The following is a 20,944-nucleotide window of genomic DNA, read 5'->3' as shown; positions in this document are numbered from 1 at the left end:
TTAGCCCCTGCATTAGTATTATCGTCACCAGCATTAGATAGTGCCGACTGAAAAATTGCGTATTCAAATTAGCGGCCTTCAGTGAATGCATAAGCCATTTTCTGTTTTGTACAACGGAAAGTTTAGAAAGTAATTGATACGAGCTGTGTTGAAGGCGGTAAATCCTTTCCACAGAGAGGTTGAAGTGTCAAAATTAAATGATAGTAAGTGAGAATTTCTATACCAATTAATTAATTGCTATATCTAAGATTTCGTTAAATTTCTTGAACAAATTATAGTGAAGTTTATTTGCAAACAGCCCATTTCAATCCCTCACATTTTAAAAATTAATATAGTGGATTGGAAGCTAGGAAAAATCAGAAAGGCTTATGTGAGCAAGTACATGCTTATTTTTGTAGCTAAATATGAGCAAGACCGTAAGTGTGAGTTGCTTCAGGGTAAGGTAATGGAGAAACTGACGCTTGGAGAAACTGGTCTTTCTGAAGCTAGGCAGGTGCGAACTCTGCTTCTAATATTGATAATTGCATACTTTCTATTCCCAAAATGCGTATTTAATTGGAAAAGCTGAATTTTTGCATTATTTGATTGGCACCGATGTACCAAATGTTGCCTGAATAGGCTCTAATGTAATTATAACCGTATAATCTAGCCGCCTATCGGATTTATTCAACTAATGATTCCAGCTAATCAATGATCATTGATCAACAGCCGGCAATATTAAGGTTTTCGAAAGTATGACCACCTCTGTTATTTTAGAATTCATAATTGAATTGTACTTTTTTAAATGAAATTCTTAGTTATTTTTTCTTTTTAGAATCAATGATAAGATTCACGGTGAAAAAAATTGTGTTAAATGCGCTTCATGTGTGCCTAAACTACCTAATTGGAAACAATTGCCCGCGCCTTGCCTGTGTATGCTCAAAAATTTTATTCATTTATTTTTTGCTCTTTAGTAAATAGGAATTGGCTTGGTAATGAATGGTAGTAACTAATGTTCTTTGATCACTCACTATCTCTAATTACTGATATTTTTCTGAATGTCCGTAATGTTCAATTTAATAATAGCATTTTCAGCGTTTATTAGGCCTATCGCCGATTCCGAACCTCTGACCCCGCAGAACATTCACATATTGTTGCGGTCTCAAATTCGCGAAGAAATTTCTACATAAAAAAATGCGTAAAAATTTGAATTACAATAGGTTGATCCATATCGAACTTTCTGATGCGGGCGAACTTTCTGATGATGATGAAAGAAAATGTCAATGGGTGACTGTTTCCTTCCATTTAATTCGAATTCCCCGCCCTGATGTGCACGTCAATAAGAGGGTACTGTGTAAAGAAAATTAGATGTGCTTATATCATTAATTGATATTTTTATTTGCGCCATATTGCGATCTTCAATTTCATATTATTTATTAGTTTTATTACGTCAGATGAAAAAATTTGCACTTGATATACAATGTTTACGTGGTGAAAGTGGCAACGCGCTCTGCCGCATTCTTTTGTTGATTACCGTCCCGTGGTGCTGCCATGCTGTTAATGTCTGAACGTTAAATTCTAAATATTTACCTATAGGTCACACTTTTGGTTGACCTTTGGAGTCTAATAAGGTAAAGAAGTTCGTGCTTGTCGTGTTGATCGAATTTGTATTAATTCCATTCATCAACCCAATATCATGGACCTGTGTAGAAAGACAGGCGTGTGTGCAGCATGCGTACTTTATTAGTCTTTACTGTGATTAGTGAGTAAATTTGTATCTAATCGAAGTGGATTATTGAAGAAAATCTAATACTCCTAGTCTACACCTTACTATTTTCTTGAAAGTGTGTTCTCGTATTAGGATTTTTAGTGAAGCCTATTTAGCTACCGTATTAGCCCTATGAAAGGTTTGCTTTGATATTTACATAGCTAGAAGTTGACTAGAACTTGGAAGCTAGAAAAGTTTACAAAATCATTACTCGATAACTCCAACAGGCTTCTTAATCCAACCGTAATGGCGTAATTTAACGGCTTTCAAAATTTCTGCTGGTCCTTGCTATTCATATTTGAATACTTATATCTTATAATCTGGGATTTTGGGTGAACCGTGAAACGGTGAACCAACTTTCATTGTTTAAACACATGATGTGATGATGATGTAGAATAATAGTAATGTTGGGGGTCAGCCCCTCTAAAGGTCGACGGTCCGGCCGGTATAGTACCAGCACAGGGAACAGAATAAAAACAAACTCAGGAGATCAAACAGAGGAAGAACCAGGCAACAATATATTAAATAGAATCAGTGGTACATGAAGGTGAAATATGACGGTTAGTAGGTTAGTGAAGATGAGACAGCCCAGCATGGTGGCAATCCATAGGTTATTCAAAAGAACCTGTTCTTATGTCATTTTGAACCGATCAACGCTTCTTTACGGACCGATCGTAAAACACCTTCACCGGCAAAAGCTTTTGCACTTCTGAAGAAAGTCAGCTGACAGCTACACTGGCCGTGGTAAAAATCGGTTTTCCGATGCCGACCGCCAAAAATGGATTTCAGATTCGTAATCTACACCCCAAAAAACATATAATTAAAAAAAAAACACCCTTTTCTTTGGATGTAGTTAATCTGCAATAATACCACTTTGGAGTTTGGATCAAAACATGATAGGGTAAACGTGGTATATTCCGACACATTAAGGACGCAGCGAGAAATGAAAAACTTTAAAAAAATAACCGTATGCATTACTCCAGTTCTGTTTGCTCTATGTGACTCGCAAAACACCGTACTACGCGCCAGCAACAATGAAACATCACAAGATGTTGCCATATTTATTTTAAAGCCTTTAGAATGCAAACCTACCAAATCCCTATATTCTGACACTGTGTGTGGCAACATTTGGCATGTGATGAGGCGTATTCCGTCCGCGCTTCAAATTCTACTGATACGTAATGCCCTCATCCATGTGTTCGAATTCCGTTTGCTGTGTGAGCTGTATTGGAATACAACACAGCTTTGAATAAGAACACTAATGTATATTGAACACTGCTTAATTACGCTTTTAATCGACAACTATTAAGCTTTTAACTAAGCAAATTTTAATTTTTGTACATAGCTTGGAACGATCTGTGTGTGTCCAATTCAAGTTGTGATGGAATTAGTTTTCATGTGTCCCACACTCAGGATGATGTATGTTTTCGGTGAATTTTCCCTCGCATTTTCACTTTTTTTAAGCTATTGCTGTGCACAGTTGGTGCAATGTAATGAAAATTGATTATCTTCGCGCACGTGTTCGCGCAATCCCGGCCATCTTTATTTTAGAAGAAATTTTCTCCACAGTCATATGGCAACACTGAACACCGTCTGTTTACATTTCGTATGTATAACAGCCGCAGTTTACGATTACCGTACGTTTCGTATCCGACAAGGCGGAAAACCGGAAGAGTCAGAAATAACCCAGACATGTCTTACATTTTATTATTGTCAGTTCGACTCGCGTAGTCAATATACTCGCGTATATTGTCGACTAAAATAGTAGAACTATTTTAGCTTTCTAAAGTACGGCGCACGGCGCATTTTTTTACCAATGTAGTACGGCGCACCGCGCAGGTCGTTAAAATGACAAAATAAATTCCCGCACACCTGGCACATCTTCCTGACCATGGCATGTGTCTCAATTCATTTCTCAACTTAATCATCTATTAATTTATTTACTACTTGAAATCAGCAAATACAAGTATACTTGAAAAGTTGAAGGTTTCCTAATAAATTCACAGACGTATTTAAAAGTCTCAAACCATAATATTCTTCCTATACAAACAGTTATTCACTATTTGGTAGAGCAAGGTCAACTGTCAAATTTGACACATTTTTCGATGATCTCACTGAGTAGCGTGCATTGTCTCTCTTTGGATCTCAATATTTTCCCGCTAGATGGCCAAGACCTAGTGTTTTGGCAGTAGTTCGATGCGCAAATGTATGACATCACCATTTCAACCATCAACGAACGCATGGAACTAAAACAAAGCTTAATATAAAGGAAAAACTAGAGAGGTGACGGAATTACCCACGATGTCGGAATATACCGCGTTTACCCTACCATACAATCATAAAAATGTGGTTTCTTTGACCGGCGGGGTAACTTTGACCACTTTTCGTTTTTTTAACAAAAAACCCCAAAACTCGAAAACGACTTGACATAGAAAAATTTTGTCAATGGCCATCAAAGGCCTAATACTGAGGCTACATAACACAATAGAAAGATTTAAAAAGTTTGCATATCTAATAGGTTAGAAAATTAATAATGTGACCCACAAAAAAGAGCTATTATTCAAAGCCTGTCAGAGTACCCCCTCCAATTTTTTTATTTTTTGGTAAAATAATTCCAGGTTTTGATGCATTGTAGTAGAACTCTTCTAGTTACATATGCAAAAGTCAAATTTTAGGAAAGTGTCATAGTTTGCAAATGGGGGGCGCCGCCCCACAGTGGGGTAACTTTGACCACCTAATGGCAGCTGTGATGGGGTAACATTGACCGGCTTGGAAATTAAGTTAAAATTACCATAGGTACCTATATAACATATTATATGTTTGATACACCTATTAATGTTTTTTTCTTTATGTTTGACTCTACAGAGTCTTATATATGGTAATTTTAACTTAATTTCCAAACTGATCAATGTTACCCCGTCATGGCTGCCATTAGGTGGTCACATTTTGCCCATTGTGGGGCGGCGCCCCCATTTGCAAACTATGACACTTTCCTAAAATTTGCCTTTTGCATATGTAACTAGAAGAGTTCTACTACAATGCACCACAACCTGGAGTTATTTGGAGTTATTTTACCAAAAAATAAAATTGATTTTACCACCCGGTCAAAGAAACCCCAAGAGCTGGGGTAACAAAGACCATCACTTTTTTTTGAAGTTACATCAAAACTATGAGAGGCAGGAGCCAGCAATTTATGGTGAGTGAAGCTGGAGTATAGAGTATAGACCTGTATTTTGCATGTTTCAATTTAAGTTTAACTTATCTAGTTGAAAAATGGCATCATTTTGAAAAAAAAGTGGTCAAAGTTACCCCATTTTACGGTACCTAGTGTATTTTACTTTTAGATTTATATGTCTGTTTTTCATAGGCTTTTCCACATGGATGATGGAATACATCCACTTTAGGACATGCATGATTATATATAGGCTAGGTAGCCTACTTAAGGGGACTGGCTTGGTGAAAAATATAAATTTGTGACTTCTTTGGTTTTTGTTAGGAATTTAATGTTTCAAATCTGGAGCTTCTAATGTTGACACTGACATGTCTATGCATGCATTATTTTGTTGATAAGGTTGATATTAGTGCTCAACAATTGGTTGAATAACAATTGGTCTATAATTAAAATTAATTTGTTTCTCAGGTTTCCTGATAAGTTTGAATTTTAATTTTTTTTCACTTTAAAAGTGTTACCACTTACCACTCCTACTGTATTCAAGCTCCAGCATTGAAAGACATACCATTCAGTTTGTAAAGACCATACCTAGCAGGCTAGCAACTCTAGAAGCCTGTTTTTTGGATTTGGGCATGGTTTGACTTGACTCAGGCATGACTATCTACTTGGTGAGCCACAACTGGATTTTTTTGAGCTGTGGTTTTATGGATTTGCCAGTTGTGATTCCATTTCTTTGAGCCACAAATTCCATATCTTGGCCATAAAGAGCCATGTATGAGCTGCAAACTTATTTAAAAAGTCTCTGTGCATGTGCTAGGGTAAACATGGTATATTCTGACACATTAAGTATGTAGCAAGAAATGAACGGCTATAAAAATATCACTGTATGCGCAACTCGAGTTCTGATTGATTTACGTCACTCTCAAAAGTCAAAACACCACACTATGCACCAGCAACAATGAAACGTTACAAACTGTTGCCATATTTATTTAAAAGCCTTTAGAATTCAAAACTACAAAATCCCTGAATTCTGACGCTGTGTGTGACTAAATTTGGCATATTGTGAGACTAAATCTGGCAGCGCTTCAAACTCTTATTACCTAATTTGTAATTCTGGCACCCTGTGTTGGAATTCCGATGCCCTGTTTGAGCTGTATCAGAATATGACACAGCTTGGAACAAGCTTAATTAAAAAATTTTAATTTTTAAATTGAGTTTTTAATTAAGAGCTATTAAGCTTTTAATTAAGAAAATTCGAATATTTGGACACAGCTCGGAACGAGCTGTGTGTGTCTAATTCCAAGCTGTGTCAAAATTAGTTTGTTTGTGTCTAAAACCGTCACTCAACTTGATCATCTATTAATTTATTTACTACTTGTACTTGAAATCAGGGTATTACTTTAGATTAAGTGCATCCAAAAAAAGGGTGTTTTTTTAATTGTTTTTTGGGGTGTAGATCAGGGTTGGCAATGATTAAATCAAAATGATTAAATCATGTGATTAAATCACTTGATTTATTTATAAAAAAATCATGATTTTTTTATTTTTTTGATTTTTTTGATTTTTTCATGTATTTAAATATATTGAGTGGCAGTCTTTAATTTATATTGAGGTATTGTTATTTATGGTTTAGTATAAATGTACTATAAATGACAAATTGGTATATAAACTTGTTGCCTTTAGTGTGTATTAGGTTCCAATAAATTGAATATTTTTGGTACAGAGGCATCAAGTGTGCAATACATTATACGTAGCTAGCAGCTTAGCTAATTCTTATAAGGCTATTCTGTTATGTGACTCTTCAATGTTTAGAAGATCTGCATTCCTGAAGTGTTTTTTCATATTGAAGCCAGTTAAATGGTCAATATTTAGCTTATTACCTTGCTCCATACAAACTTTACAAAGCTAATGAATAGACATAGTACCAATAATTGTTTACCCAAAAATTCCTAAGTGGTTAACACCACCTTGGCCTGTTGGCCATTATTGAAGGCAATAAGTGCCCTTTTTAGCCATCCATTATGATCCATATACTGTTATTGTTAGTAGGCTAATTGCAACATAAAAAATAACACATCAAAACGACAAAAAAGTTGAAAAAATCAAATAAATCAAAAAAATCATGAAAAAATCAAATAAATCATTGATTTTTGATTTTTTTGATTTTTTTAAAAAAATTTAAAAAATCGCCAACCCTGGTGTAGATTAAGAATCTGAAATCCGTTTTTGGCGGTGGGCATCGGAAATTTTTAATGGAACCTGTTCCTAACTGGACCTAACCTGCTAGGTTTTTTCTATGTTTGGAGTCCGTCCTGCGGCCGGAAAAACCTAGCCAATAGGTTTTTTCTATGTTTGGAGTCCGTCCGGTGGCCGGGAAAACCTAGCCAATCAACGAAAACCTCGCAGGTTAGGTCCAGTCAGGAACAGGTTCCATTAAAAATTTCTGATGCCGACTGCCATAAACGGATTTCAGATTCTTAATCTACACCCCCAAAAAAATGTAATTAAAAAAGAAAAACACCATTTTTTTGATGCACTTAATCTAAAGTATTACCAAAATCAGCAAATACAAGTATACTTAAGAGGAGCATGTAGGCAAAAATTTTGGATTTTGGCTTTTCCAGTTTTTAATCTACTCTTAAAGCTGACATTCTGCTCTATCCAACGGTACCATTACCATCTCTGTACATCCATTTTTAGATTAACGACACTTCATGAAAGGGGGGCGGGTGGGGGAGTTCTTTAAGTAATTAGATAGGAACTAATTAGCTGCTGAGCTCTTTAAATATAGTGTCTATTTGAGTTGTGCTGCGGTTACGTGTTTAGTCTCGTCTTAAAGCTGACATTCTGAGCTATCCAACGGTATCATTACTGTCTCTGTACGTGAATTTTGACGTACACCACACTTCATGAAAGGGGGGCAGGGGGGGAGTTCCTTCAGTAATTACATTGAGGGAAATTCGCTGCCTAGCACTACAAATACTGTGTTTTTTAGAAAGTGTAAGCCAGTGTGCCTCCAGGCATCATACCGGGACGTGCGCATGTAGGTGCTCCCACCATCCTCGATTGGAATCAAGCTCCAGAAATGTTTACTTTGGTATCTATGCTACATTGACCGCCTATTGCAGTGCACCCGGGACTTTGTCGCGTCCTCCTGAACATTCACACTTCATGTCACGACAAACTTTATAACTCCTAGAGTTTTGAAGCTACAGCGATGAGACATATACCATTCGATTCGCAATTAAAATATCTAGCAATTCTCGAACCATTTTTTTATTTCATTTTAGTTTTGAAAATATTTTGAAATAAGAGGGAAAAATTTGTTGAAAAATCGAAGAATTTCAGAAAAATCATCATAACAAGAGAACCAAGGAAAAAATTGAAAATGTGTTTTGAGAATCGCTAGACATGGTCATTACGCATCGAATGATACGTGTCTTGATATAGCATATAATTTGCAAGTCATACATTTTTTTTAGAGTACCCCCTTTTTTGCCGTTTTCTATAAATTTCACATTTTCTGTCACTTTTTTCAAAAAATTCACACGAACAAAATAGTAATCATTTTTGGTTTTACATATGTGTACCAAGTTTGGAGATGATTATACCATATATATAGAAAATAGATTTTTGCCTACATGCTCCCCTTAAAGGATTCCTAATATATTCACAGACTTATTCGAAAGTCTCAAACCATATTACCATAATATTCTTCCTACACAAACAGTTAATCACTATTTGGTAGAGCAAGGCCAACCATCACCTTTGACATGTTTTTCAATGTTCTCACTGGGTGATGTGCACTGTCTCTTTGGATCTTAACATTTTCCCGCCAGACGGCCCTGACTTAGTGTTTTGGCAATTGTATGGCGCGCAATAGTATGACGTCACTATTTCAACCATCAACAAATGCGTGGAACCAAAAACAAAGCTTAATATAAAGGAAAAAGTTTAGAAGTGTCGGAATTACCCACGATGTCGGAATATACTGTGTTTACCTACCCCAAAATCTTAAATTTTACCCTAGAAACAGCAACAGTGAAATTTGTCTTTACTTAGTGGCAATTGAACATGTGATAACGCAGTCTGACTGCTCTGACCTGACTGCAACTATTAGATCTTCAACAAACATTTCGGGCTGACTCGTTACTCATACATTGTGCATTTCTTGGCAGTAATGTTGAAGTAGTGCAGATTGCGCAAGTTGAAATTTTATGAAATGACAATATTTTCAGTCAAACAAAAATACATGACTTTAGAGCTGAAGATTTCATACCTACTGACTGAAATTATATGATATTAGAGCCCCGATATTTTAGAAATAAGTAGGACTTGTCCAGACCTGGTTTGACTTGTATATGGAGGGATGCGAAGGTGGGACAGGGAAAAATGTGGAAAAACTTGCATTAGAAAAGAAATGGAACTCCGTACTCGCTGCAGTGAGTGACAGAGCGCACTTTTTCTTGTTGACAGAAATGTGAAGTCATGGACGGACAGACAGATGGATAGACAGACACGGCAAGCACAATAGCGCCTTTTTTCCTTGAATGAGAAAATGTGCTAAAAATGATGATGAAAATAAAAATTCATGATCAGCTAGATAATTATGTTACAAATCGAATGAAATGTGTGTCAATATTGTAGCACGTAAATTGCAAAAGTTTCAATATTTTTAAATTACTCCATTTTTTGCCATTCTCTATAAATTTCAAGTTTTCTTTCATTTCTTCCAAAAAATTTATATGTTATAAATGTTGGTATTTTTTATCTTATGTGTGTGAAATTTCAGAGAGATCAGTAGATAAATGTTCAAGTTTTTTCTAAAACCAAGCTGGTCTCCTTAAAAATTTCTTTCACTTGATGTAGAGTAGACTAGGATTAGAATTTTCCTACTTATTAGTGAAATTCTGTGGCTCCAAAGTCACAAATTTTCAATTTTTTTTTTCAATCTCACACTTCAATTCTGAACTTTTTTCAAAAAAAAAAATATATATATATAGTCACATGGGGGAAGACAGGACCAAAATCACTAACAAGCATGTAGCACCTATACCATGGCTAAATGAAAAACCTTGAACCTACCAAATGGTATGTTGGTGCAATGAACTTCTATCCCCCAACTTGGACTTTTTTAAAATTGAACCCTTTTTTTGTACAAAGCAATAAAAGTGGGCTGGTCCCATCTTACCCCACTGGGGTAAGATGAGACCAGGTTGGGGTAAGACAGGACCAGCCTCTATTTTGAAGATTTTTAGGTTTTAAATCAAATTAATGACTTGATATTTAATATTATTCATCTAGAAACATATTCGATAATGAAACAACAAAGAAATTAATCTTTTTAAATAAAAAAATTATGCTTACAGATTATTATGATTTACTGCAGGCCTTGTGTCTGCCACCATATACATGTATTTCATTACAAAGTCCTTCAGTCAGTCCCATTACCAAGTCCATGGTTGTTGGTCTAATCTTGGCGCAACCTTTTTTCTTTGATTTTTTGAAGAATGGCTGTTGCCTCTACATCAGGAAACTGAAAAATTCATTTATAAAATTTGGGCATACTGGGCCAAACAGCACATGTACAATGCTTATAATTTGTATCTCCTGCCTTCTGCTGTCCCAGGTCCAGCTAGAAATGCTAGATGGGTCACTTGTTATTGTTTTCTTTTGTTGTATTGTTTTGTTTATTATTGTTTAAAATGTATAGCTCTTGATTCCTGACAAAAGGAAGGTGATGAGTAACACTGCATGCATATATTAGCCCTGTTTTGGCCTTCACAAAGTTACTTTATGAAAATAAAAATTTGTTATTTTGAGCAGCAGATAAAAATTTGTTTTTAATACTTCCTATATACATATGTCTGTTGAATAATTTTAATGTATGCAGCAAGATAGGACCATTTGGGGGTAAGACAGGAGTCACAGGACCAACAGTGGGATGAAACTGAACCATTTGGTGGTCCCATCTTACCCCCATATCCAGTCCTTTTTTACCCCATTTTAGAATGCACATCAGGCAGTAAGGGTAACTGGTAGGAATGTCTGGTATGGCTCAAAAGGTACGGTACTTCTTACTTGAGGTTACCTGCATACATCCACAAACCTGGCAAAAAAATATAATGTCATTAGACAGAGCTTATTCCCCAAATAAGGTTAACTATTTTCTGAAATATCTCCACATAGGTTTTTTAAAAAAATTGCCTAGAATTCATTATTTGCAGTACATTGTTGAAACAAACACTGAAATGACAGGAAATAGTTGCTCTAACAGATTCTTCTGTCAAATTGAACTCAGTGCAATCAGTATGCATGCCATAGGCCGGTCCTTTCTTACCCCATGAAGGCTGGGATCCCATCTTACCCCATCTGACTATAATTAATACAACAGGAATCTTGCTCCTCCACAAAATGTTAGGAAAGTTCTAGTGGCATTGTAGCAAAGCAGTGACTTTTGAGTCTTACAAATGTACCAGTAAAGTATCATTATGATTGTAGTGCAGTGGTTAATGCTACTGTATGGGCAGAGATAGTGGCACCAAGATCAAGACATGAGGTGCAAATCGTGGATTTGACACTTGGGAAGCTCAGTTTATATCTCTGTGTTGCTAGTGGGCTATTGCTTGGGGGTCTTGATGTCAAAAAAAGGTGGTGCTTTTGGCATGGCTTTGGGTCCTTGGGTTGGTGCCATTAACTATAGGTATATTATACCTAGGGAAACTTGAGATCTTGGGTGTTATCAATGTATGGGCCTAGGTGCCCTTTTGACTGGCATAATAATGCCAAAAACCCTGGTCCAGAAAAAAATGACACTTAACAATACAGTAATCAATTAAAAAATATATTTATGGCTTGCAAAATAGCTGCCATATTATATTAAAATGTTTTGCTGTTTTTCATGAAATGGTATTCTGTAATATCACTCTGATAGGACCTAAAATCAAAAAAATATAACTTGGTACTCATACTCACTGCAGTCAATAACAGGGAGCGCACAACAGACAGCCAGAAGGATATGATGAGCACAATAGGGAATTTTTTCATAAATGAGAAATGTGCTAAAAACAACCTAATTTTTTTCTGACTGATGTGATATAGAAGATTGAAACATTTTCTGTGATGGTCTTTTAATTTAGATGTTTCCTTGAATCTGTAGGATTTGAGCAGCAGCACGGGAAGCGACCCCATTAACAGCATGGCATCTCAGCAAGATGAAACAAGTGCTGATCGCAATGTGGAGATCTGGAAAATTAAAAAACTGATCAAAAGTTTGGAGATGGCCAGAGGGTGAGAGACATTCTACTCAATACTGTTATTAACTTTGCTATGTAATTAATTGAATCATGAGGCAGTTGAAATAAGTTTACCTAATTTGAGATTAATGTACCATTTAACACCGAGCTTTATACCCAAATGTTCTTTTTATGTTAAGTTTACCAAATCAAGAACTCATTTTTCTGATGAAGAACTTGTTAATGAATTGTTAGATTCCATTCAAATGTTCGTAACACTGTGAGAAGAAGTGAAAGATTGTATATAACTGTAAACTCTAAAGTTAGAGAGTTTAATGTAAATTTGTATTCATGAAAAATATTTTGATTGGATGTAACTGAAAACAGAAAGTTAATGCATAGTTCGTTTTTTGTTACAAATTTATGTCATAGTAGTTGTGAGGTTTACATCCCAGTTGAATAAGTTTCCATGACATACCTCAACAACAATGCCTCAATGCCAACAAAGCAACAATGGCTCAATTATATATGTATATAATTACAAACATGTCAGGAATATTTTCTAAGCTTTTTGTCCCCCAGAATTGTTGATTGGAATTTAAAGATCAACATTTCAGACAGCTTGCCTCATGAAGCTTAATATTTCATATTTCCCAGGAATGGCACATCCATGATCTCCTTGATCATTCCACCAAAAGATCAGATAGCAAGAGTCAGCAAAATGTTGGCTGATGAGTTTGGAACTGCAAGCAACATCAAGTCTCGTGTCAACAGACTCTCAGTTCTCTCTGCGATCACATCTGTACAACAGAGATTAAAACTCTACACTAAAGGTAGGACTCAGCTCTCTTTTAATTTTCCTCAATTCATTTTCAATTTTTCAATCTCCTAAACATTTTGTTTCGTCTTAGTGTTGAATTTTTGAAGATTTTAGTGTTGATTGTAATGCTTTTGAGCTGAAGGTTCACTTCTCAGATTTAAACTTTCTCACTGCTTGCATTCAATAGCCATATAATGTTTGTTATTCAAGTAAATCTCTATACTGAAAGCATAGTTTTATTTATAGGAAATGACCCATTGAGTGAACTAAGCAAATTTCTTTTATGATTCTAATGTGCTTCTTCCCTTTTTGTCTTTTGGCAGTTCCCCCAAACGGTCTGGTAATTTATTGTGGTACAATTATGACAGAAGAAGGAAAGGAGAAGAAAGTAAACATAGATTTTGAGCCCTTCAAACCCATCAACACATCTTTGTATTTATGTGACAACAAGGTGAGATGACATTCAGTGCTAAGCTTTTACTAAGACGAGAGCAGTTGATGCCAACTGGTAACAATGATCTACTCTTTGAGCTACTTCTAGAGAATGTAATTATACTTTTCTTGTGCCCAATGTGCTTTATGATATTACAGATCACATCACAGCATATTTTCAAGATGTTCATATGAAACTACCTATTATAATGGTATGAAATGGAAGTATGCAGCTGCAGTGCAAGTAATTTTACTGTGATAATATTTTGAATATAGGAGTTATGAGACTGACATTTATGACCCAAAATCTGTTGACTGCTGAGTTGCCTCTGCATGGATGCAGCTGTAAAATGACATTGCACAAGCACAACTCAGTTTATTGAATGAACTCTATTGATGAGAATATGTACGAGTGCTCTAAGTAGGCGTGAATCAACAATAAATCTTACATCTCTAATCCTATAACAACAATTTTTAATAAACATCAATAAAAATCAAAACTCTTTCCATAATGTTAAGAATTTTCTGAAAATCAAATTGTAATCCTTTGCTTTCTTTGATTTTCATGAAGAATTATGCTAACAAAGTTTCGTTGCAGTTCCATACTGAAGCGCTATCGGCGCTGCTAGCGGACGACAACAAGTTTGGCTTCATCGTGATGGACGGTAATGGCGCGTTGTTTGGCACCCTGCAAGGCAACACTCGTGAAGTGCTCCATAAGTTCACTGTGGATTTGCCAAAGAAGCACGGTACGTTCCATGACGGTTTTGCAGACCTTTGGTTAATCTTGATACAGAGCTCTTGCACTGTAAGATTTTTCATCATTTTCCAATTTTGTACAGTGGTTGTTATGAAATATTGAATAATTATGAAGAATGTGAGACACATAGGATTTAAAGAGATATCCATAAGCTGATGCTCGTGTGAAGGTGTGTTTCTATTTTGGGGTCAAGTAATAATCAAATACTCTAAATCTAAATAGCAGTGTTAGGCATCTTTTTCTTCGTTCTTCAACTCTACCTCGTTTTGCAGCATTCGTTTTCCGAAATGAGTGCAAAATTACTCCTAAATATCGCGCAGCTTTACTTATTCTTTATTACATGCTTTTATATCCTTAACCAACCAGGTCGAGGTGGTCAGTCAGCTCTACGTTTTGCAAGGTTAAGGATGGAGAAGCGACACAACTACGTCAGAAAGGTGAAATTTGCATGAAATTCGTGTGTTTTATGCATAGTCTTAATGTTTAAAGAAAAACGTATTATCCATAATTGTTTTCAAGGATGTCGGGTCCTGTGTATACCTATAGTTTTGAATTCACATGATGATTATTCAAACTGACCTGACAACTTCCAACGAAGCTTAAACATTGCTAGCCAATGCTGTAAAATGTAAAAAAAACTGCATGTGTATACCTTGACATTTCAATCAGTAAACACTGAATATGGTATCAGAGCTTGAATTTATACATATTTTCCGCAGGTTGCAGAGACGGCAGTTACGCTCTTCATTATGAACGATAAACCCAACGTCGCGGGTCTCGTGCTTGCAGGTTCTGCTGACTTCAAAACCGAGCTATCCCAGTCTGACATGTTCGATCCGGTCAGTGTGTGACTTTATATATGAAACGCCGCCGTTTATTTTGCCTTCAATCCATTCCATTTTATACTTTCGTGGATTACTGAAATGAAAACAATGTATTATCAAAAGATTTTGAAGTGGTGTAATTCTATTCTTCGTTGCTGTATAATCAAAGGAAATCGTATCACCAGGAAGTTAACTCTGCGTTTCTTTGAGATTGTGTTCAATGAGTTGACGTGCCAAGGAGACATTGGCATAGGAACAGATGAATTATTAGAATATCAGTCACACTTGAGGCCGTACATGGTTCTTGAATCTTCAAGACCTAGAAGCTAGAGCTAGACGATATAATGTGTAACGCGATGTACGTTATATAACGTATAAGCGCGTCTTATGGCTTCCTGAGGCTCCTAACACAATTTTCAAAAGAATATCGATACAGATGCTCCTGCACCGCCTTTACCCTATAGTTTTGATGGTGAAATGTACGAGTTTTGGGGGCCGTGAACTGCATGTATTGGTTTAATTCGTACCCCAGTAGCTCACGTATCTTACTCATTGCCGTTAGATTATTCAACTCGAATAACTTCTTGTTTTCAGAGGTTACAAACTAAAGTTATTAAACTGGTGGACGTATCTTACGGTGGTGAGAATGGCTTCAATCAGGCCATTGAACTCGCCGCTGAGTCTCTGGCCAATGTCAAATTTATCCAAGAGAAAAGGCTCATTGGTGAGTTGCTCGCTCCTATTTAGTCTCAATCAAGTCGATTAATTTTTTAAAGGTCGATATTCCCATTGCAATAATTATTTGGTCTAATTGAAGTATGACGTAATTTGCATTTGTTGTTCTTCAACTAATTTAATTGTTTGTAGGGAAATAAGTTGTCAAAATGTCCATTTCGCGTTTTTTTAGTCAATAGCTGTTATTTATCAAATTTGTACAGATGGATTTTGTTACTTAACTCTTTATCCTTGAAGAAATGCGTTAGGCGCGAGAAATATTTTTAGATGACCATATAGTTAAGGCGTTACCAGATTTTCTTATTCATGTTCAGGTCGTTACTTCGAAGAGATCAGCCAAGATACGGGCAAATATTGCTTCGGTGTTGTAGACACGCTCAAAGCACTTGAATGCGGCAGTGTTGAGACTCTCATCTGTTGGGAAAATCTCGACATTATTCGTTTTGTGCTCAAGAACCATCAGACGGGCGAAGACACCATCCTACATCTAACTCCTGAGCAGGAAAAAGACAAGACGCACTTCACTGACAAGGCCGTACGTACTTTATTTCATATTCAAATCGATACCTATATATATCCTGTATCAAAATTCCCTTGAGTTCACATTGAATCTATTTGACCAACATTTGACGCTTTTTTTGGTTGAACAGCATTCAAAGTACTATGTACTATTTATAGTTGAACTCTTGGAGAGAGTCTTAGAAGTAAGAAGTTTAGTCTAAAAATATTGTCCATGGGCCCAAAATGTTTCAAATCGTTATAGTCTCGATGTATCTTGCACCGTGGTCTTATAATTAGGGTATTTTTCCTCACCAGTGAAGCGGTTTTTAAACTGAGGTCGTAAATATAAGCATAAAATGTTATTTACAGACTGGAGTGGAGTTTGAACTCGTCGAGTCCATGCCACTGCTCGAGTGGTTAGCCAACAACTACAAGAACTTTGGATCAACTTTGGAGATCATCACTGACCGCTCGCAAGAGGGATCTCAGTATGTCAGAGGCTTTGGTGGCATTGGAGGTGAGATATAATTTTGTTAAAACATTGTGTAAGTAATGTGTTTTTCTTATCTTACTATTTTCAGCTACTATCTAACTTCAATTAGTTGAAGTTATTGTATTACTTATTCTTCATAGTCAAAATACTGTTTTGGAAATGGAACCATGCGCTACTCAAATCAATTTACAAGAATTCTTTACTTTATTAGGAGGAAGATTGCTAAAATCGCAAATTTCTATGGAGATTTTGATTTCAGCAAGTTTAATTTCGAAAATAATTTCAATTTTTACTTCAAGTTATGTAGTCTTATTGTTATTACAACATAAACGCCTAGCAGGGATTCAACTTAGATGCGAACTTTGGTTCAACATTGATATGCACTTCAGTATAGCTTTCTGTACGGTGTTACTGACGATTCCTGCGTGCAATGACTTCAAAATTTCAGGTAGAACGTTATATACTGGAGAGATGATGCGTGTTCCATAGATACAGCGCTGCAGTACTCTTGTTATGGATATTCCCCAGTATTTGAAGGAAGGTCTTGGTTTCAGTTATCTATAAAATAGTTCAGTTTTTACCACGTTTTTCTTAGCTCGCTTTCGTGTCTGTCTGTCTGTGATGATCAAATCTTGCAATCGATATTTCATCAACTTTCCCACTAGCTAGCGTTCTGAAACTTTTAGGGAAGCTCAGCTCCCGATAACAATACAGTTATCAATAATTATGCGCCCCACGTTTTTCGTTTTAGATGTTGTAAAATATTTTAACTGAAATACAAAAGACCAAGAGAATGAAATCAAACGGAGATCAGTAGCTGCCGAAAAATTATTTTCTACTTTTTAGTCCACATGAAAAACGTGGTCTTTAAAATTTTTTTTTATACATGTTATATAGGCTGTAAACTGCCGATGATATATATCAGGTGAAAAAAAGTTTCCTGCATTTGGACCTTCCGGAAGTTGCACGTTAATCACGCATAGTAATGCCCGTTTATTTGTGAACTGGTATATTTAGTATCTTTCGTTGTTATTTTCCACATTCGTCTCAAATCAAATATTTTTTAACCAAATAATATGGCAATGAAATATTTTTCCCTTCGTAATTTTTCGGCGGACTCTTGTACAAAGAGTTGATACATTGGTTTGCCTTACCTTCCACTGAAGGTATTCTGCGGTACAAGCTGGATCTGCAGTGCCTTGAAGAAGAGCAGGTGGCCGACTTCGACAATATTGATTTGGATGATTACCTTTAGGTAGTTTGATTGACTGGTGTGATCAACAAATCAGATTGGCTGGTGTGATATATACTCACTAACAAATAAACCGACCCCGATTGCTTGAGTTCGTAGTGAAAGTTTGGCGTGCTTTTCCTAACACAGCAATTGAATTCGTTGAGCTTTCCAGGACTTGTGTGATGTGTTGACATCTTATTTCAGGGTGCCAAAGTTCCCCACAATAGACCCCGTAGCAGGTGCTTACTTCTAGTCAGCTCTGAAGTGAGCTAGTGATAACAGTTGAACATGGCCAATCATTTATGACAGCTGGACTTGGACAATCTAAACCGTTTCATATCAAGTCTTGGACGAAGTTGAGCACCGATTAAAATAATTTTTATCCTGCACATCGTGGCACTTCAGAATTATGGACCATTTTCCACAAATTTTTAGTTCAATCATCCAAGATTTTGAACGTGTTACATGATCGCACCAAACAATGCGCATCTTTTTTTTACCATCACATCTTTAAACCATTACTATTAGTACATTGTTTCCATTTATCTGATGGAAAAGAGATGTTGAACTTCAATTACTAAAATTAGTTGATGTTCACACTGTTCAGCCCTGACGGCCGCGAGTTTTTAGCAGTGTCTTCTAATTATAGTTTGTTGTGTTATTAAGGCGTAACACTGTAAAAGATTAGGCTAAATATATCAGCTTGCTGCCGCCGCCGCCTCCTTCCTAGAAAGAAATTAATTGGGATGCTTGGACAGAATTTCGACATGAGCATTTTGTGTTATTGACTCGTATATGATTTCACATTGGGTTCACAAAGATTCACTTTCTACAATACGATATAATTTTGTAATGAATCTTTTATTTTCAGTTTGCGCATCTCACAGATTTTTTGAATAAAATGAATTATATATATGGTTGGTAATCGGCGTTCTTATGATTGTTGTTTTACAGGTATCCTACGGTATAAATTAGACTTGCAACAGCTCACAGACCTTGAGGAAGACTTCAACGACATTGATCTGGACGACTACATGTAAATGGCTGGCCGCTGCTGGTGTCTAGCGAACTCAGACGCTCACTTTCTGAGCTTGAGCGGTTGTGAACGCCGGATGCGAGACGCTTTGTGCCTCTCGTGTTATGCCGTAACCTCCGAGGAACGTGTCTTGCTGCTGCTCATGTTGGTCACTGTGGATTGTGGAAGGGTGACATCTTTAGGATGTATAGGAACATCCTATTGTCACTGATGTTGCTTCGTTACCGGCCCTCCCTACTTCGTCAGCTTCCACCAAGAGTGTTGTCGTTTGGTCGTCTATTTTTTGCCTGTCAGACCTTGCGACCTATTTCGCTTTTTCGATTTGAAGCAGATTTTTTGTCTTTGTTTAACAAGTTTGAAATAAACAGTTGGTTCTCAAATTGGTCGTCTAATATGCAGGTAGATTGAATAAGATTTTTAAGATCGACACGAGACGACTTACGATGACTTCTAGGCGATAGGCTCTTTGTGAGCAGGTAGGTGCCGGTGACACTGAAACATTTCATTTTAATCGGCGAGTTTCATAGCTTGGAGCTTGAACGATCTAATATCTCACATTTAAATGGCTCATTTTTTTAGAATTTTTTTTGTAACTCAGTTTCTTGGGTTGATATCTCCAACCTTCTTATTTTGTCACTGTTGTGCTATTCTAATTTACATGCGCGTTTCTCAGACGTTAGCCGATTGCCTCCACTGGAAGTGGTGTTGCTGGGAAGCTCTACGTGTTTTCTTGTGCATAACGAGCGATGGCCTCTATGAACATGAATTCCAAGTTGACTTCTCCTATGGCAGAAGGATGTGAATACAACGATGGAGGGCATCCCTCGCTTTTAATTGGTTGTTGCTCCGTAGATTTTTCGGTCTCGGCGACGTTGCTCCCTTGGAGGCAAATAGACTTAAGTCTGAGCCCGCATACCGACCACAATTTTCATTACTTTCACTACCATCTGATATTGAATTTCTTTATTTAAACCATTTTTATTCGATTATTCTGATTTTCAAGAAACTTTATTAATAGTTTTTTGGTTTCTTTATTGGGCTCCGTTATTAAATGTAGATAACACACCCGATTTATTATTTTTTCGAACGTCGTGCACTATACTCAAATCTTATAGCGTGCTGTGTATGTTGGGCAGTGGTAAACGTTTTCTTTTTGGTTCATGGTTAATAAATGTGTACTACTCAAGTCACAGATAATACTTTCCGTTCTCGTCTCTCCTAGTAGAACTGGAGAAAGAAATAATGCTGGAAATCATTTGATGATGAACTTGACCTTCGATTCGAAATTTAACTATTATTTCAGCGATTTTGTGAATTCTGTGTATAACGTAGTTTTCAAATGCACTGCAACTGTATACGCTGTTCTTGCGTGCTACCGTGTCATTCTATCGAGATTTCATAATTTATTTAAATAATTCTTACTTTAGCGCCACTGCGCCTAAACAGAGGGCAGACAATTCATAACTCTAATACCAACAGTGGTGTTTAGTGTTTGCACCAGGAAATGTACATTCTCTTAGCATTTTCTGTACATCTATCTGCTTGCCCACAGCTCAGGTGGAAGTGCATTAATGATTGAATTCTAGCTCCTTACTTGTTGATGGGCTTCTGACCTTGCGACGTTTCGGTGTTGGAATGTTTTCGGCCTTTCTGTTTGTTCGGCCTCGTATCTTGATGAGTAGCAAGCGTTTCAAAATTACTTAATTGATGAAACTTTGCGAAATTAAATTTTGTTATTTCTGAACGCTATGTGTTATCACCGTGTGTTATTTAATTTAATATTTATAGTATTGGCTCCTAGCATTTTGCGCCAACTTTACCTTTATAAATTTAGTTATGGGGTTTTTGGAAGCAGGTCTACCATTGTTACGAGCGATGTTTTATAACGAAGTTTTCTTCCTGGTGAATCGAGATACGAACGCGACCATCTAGCTTCCTAGATGGTAAATGCTTAG

At 36.5% G+C, this 20,944-nt stretch overlaps 1 protein-coding gene across 2 annotated transcripts; it reads left to right on the top strand.

Moving 5' to 3' along the window:
* Positions 1 to 1,486: 1,486 nt before the first annotated feature.
* On the top strand, positions 1,487 to 20,054 carry LOC108664298 (eukaryotic peptide chain release factor subunit 1). 2 transcript variants are annotated; one of them, XM_018150864.2, is made up of 12 exons: positions 1,487 to 1,610; positions 12,079 to 12,209; positions 12,812 to 12,987; positions 13,298 to 13,425; positions 14,005 to 14,155; positions 14,533 to 14,603; positions 14,886 to 15,005; positions 15,585 to 15,714; positions 16,040 to 16,260; positions 16,596 to 16,743; positions 17,886 to 17,974; positions 18,908 to 18,970. In XM_018150864.2, the coding sequence occupies exons 2-11, from the start codon at positions 12,118 to 12,120 to the stop codon at positions 17,972 to 17,974; spliced, it is 1,326 nt and encodes a 441-aa protein (XP_018006353.1). In that variant the 5' UTR covers positions 1,487 to 1,610; positions 12,079 to 12,117; the 3' UTR covers positions 18,908 to 18,970. The 2 variants fall into 2 exon arrangements, with proteins under 2 accessions (XP_018006353.1, XP_018006355.1); XM_018150866.2 differs by lacking the exon at positions 17,886 to 17,974 and having other exon boundaries at positions 18,908 to 20,054.
* The last annotated feature ends 890 nt before the right edge of the window (positions 20,055 to 20,944 follow it).

This window comes from Hyalella azteca, unplaced genomic scaffold (assembly GCF_000764305.2).
Source record: "Hyalella azteca isolate HAZT.00-mixed unplaced genomic scaffold, Hazt_2.0.2 contig7253, whole genome shotgun sequence".
NCBI lineage: Eukaryota > Metazoa > Arthropoda > Malacostraca > Amphipoda > Hyalellidae > Hyalella > Hyalella azteca.
The sequence above is the reverse complement of the archived record's forward strand: the minus strand, read 5'-3'. Positions and strand labels throughout refer to the sequence as shown.

Coding starts and splice junctions, on each gene's coding strand:
- LOC108664298 (XM_018150864.2), top strand. CDS start 12,118: ATGGCATCTCAGCAAGATGAAACAAGTGCTGATCGCAATGTGGAGATC. Junction 14,604..14,885: donor GACACAACTACGTCAGAAAG/GTGAAATTTGCA, acceptor TATTTTCCGCAG/GTTGCAGAGACGGCAGTTAC. Junction 16,261..16,595: donor CGCACTTCACTGACAAGGCC/GTACGTACTTTA, acceptor TGTTATTTACAG/ACTGGAGTGGAGTTTGAACT.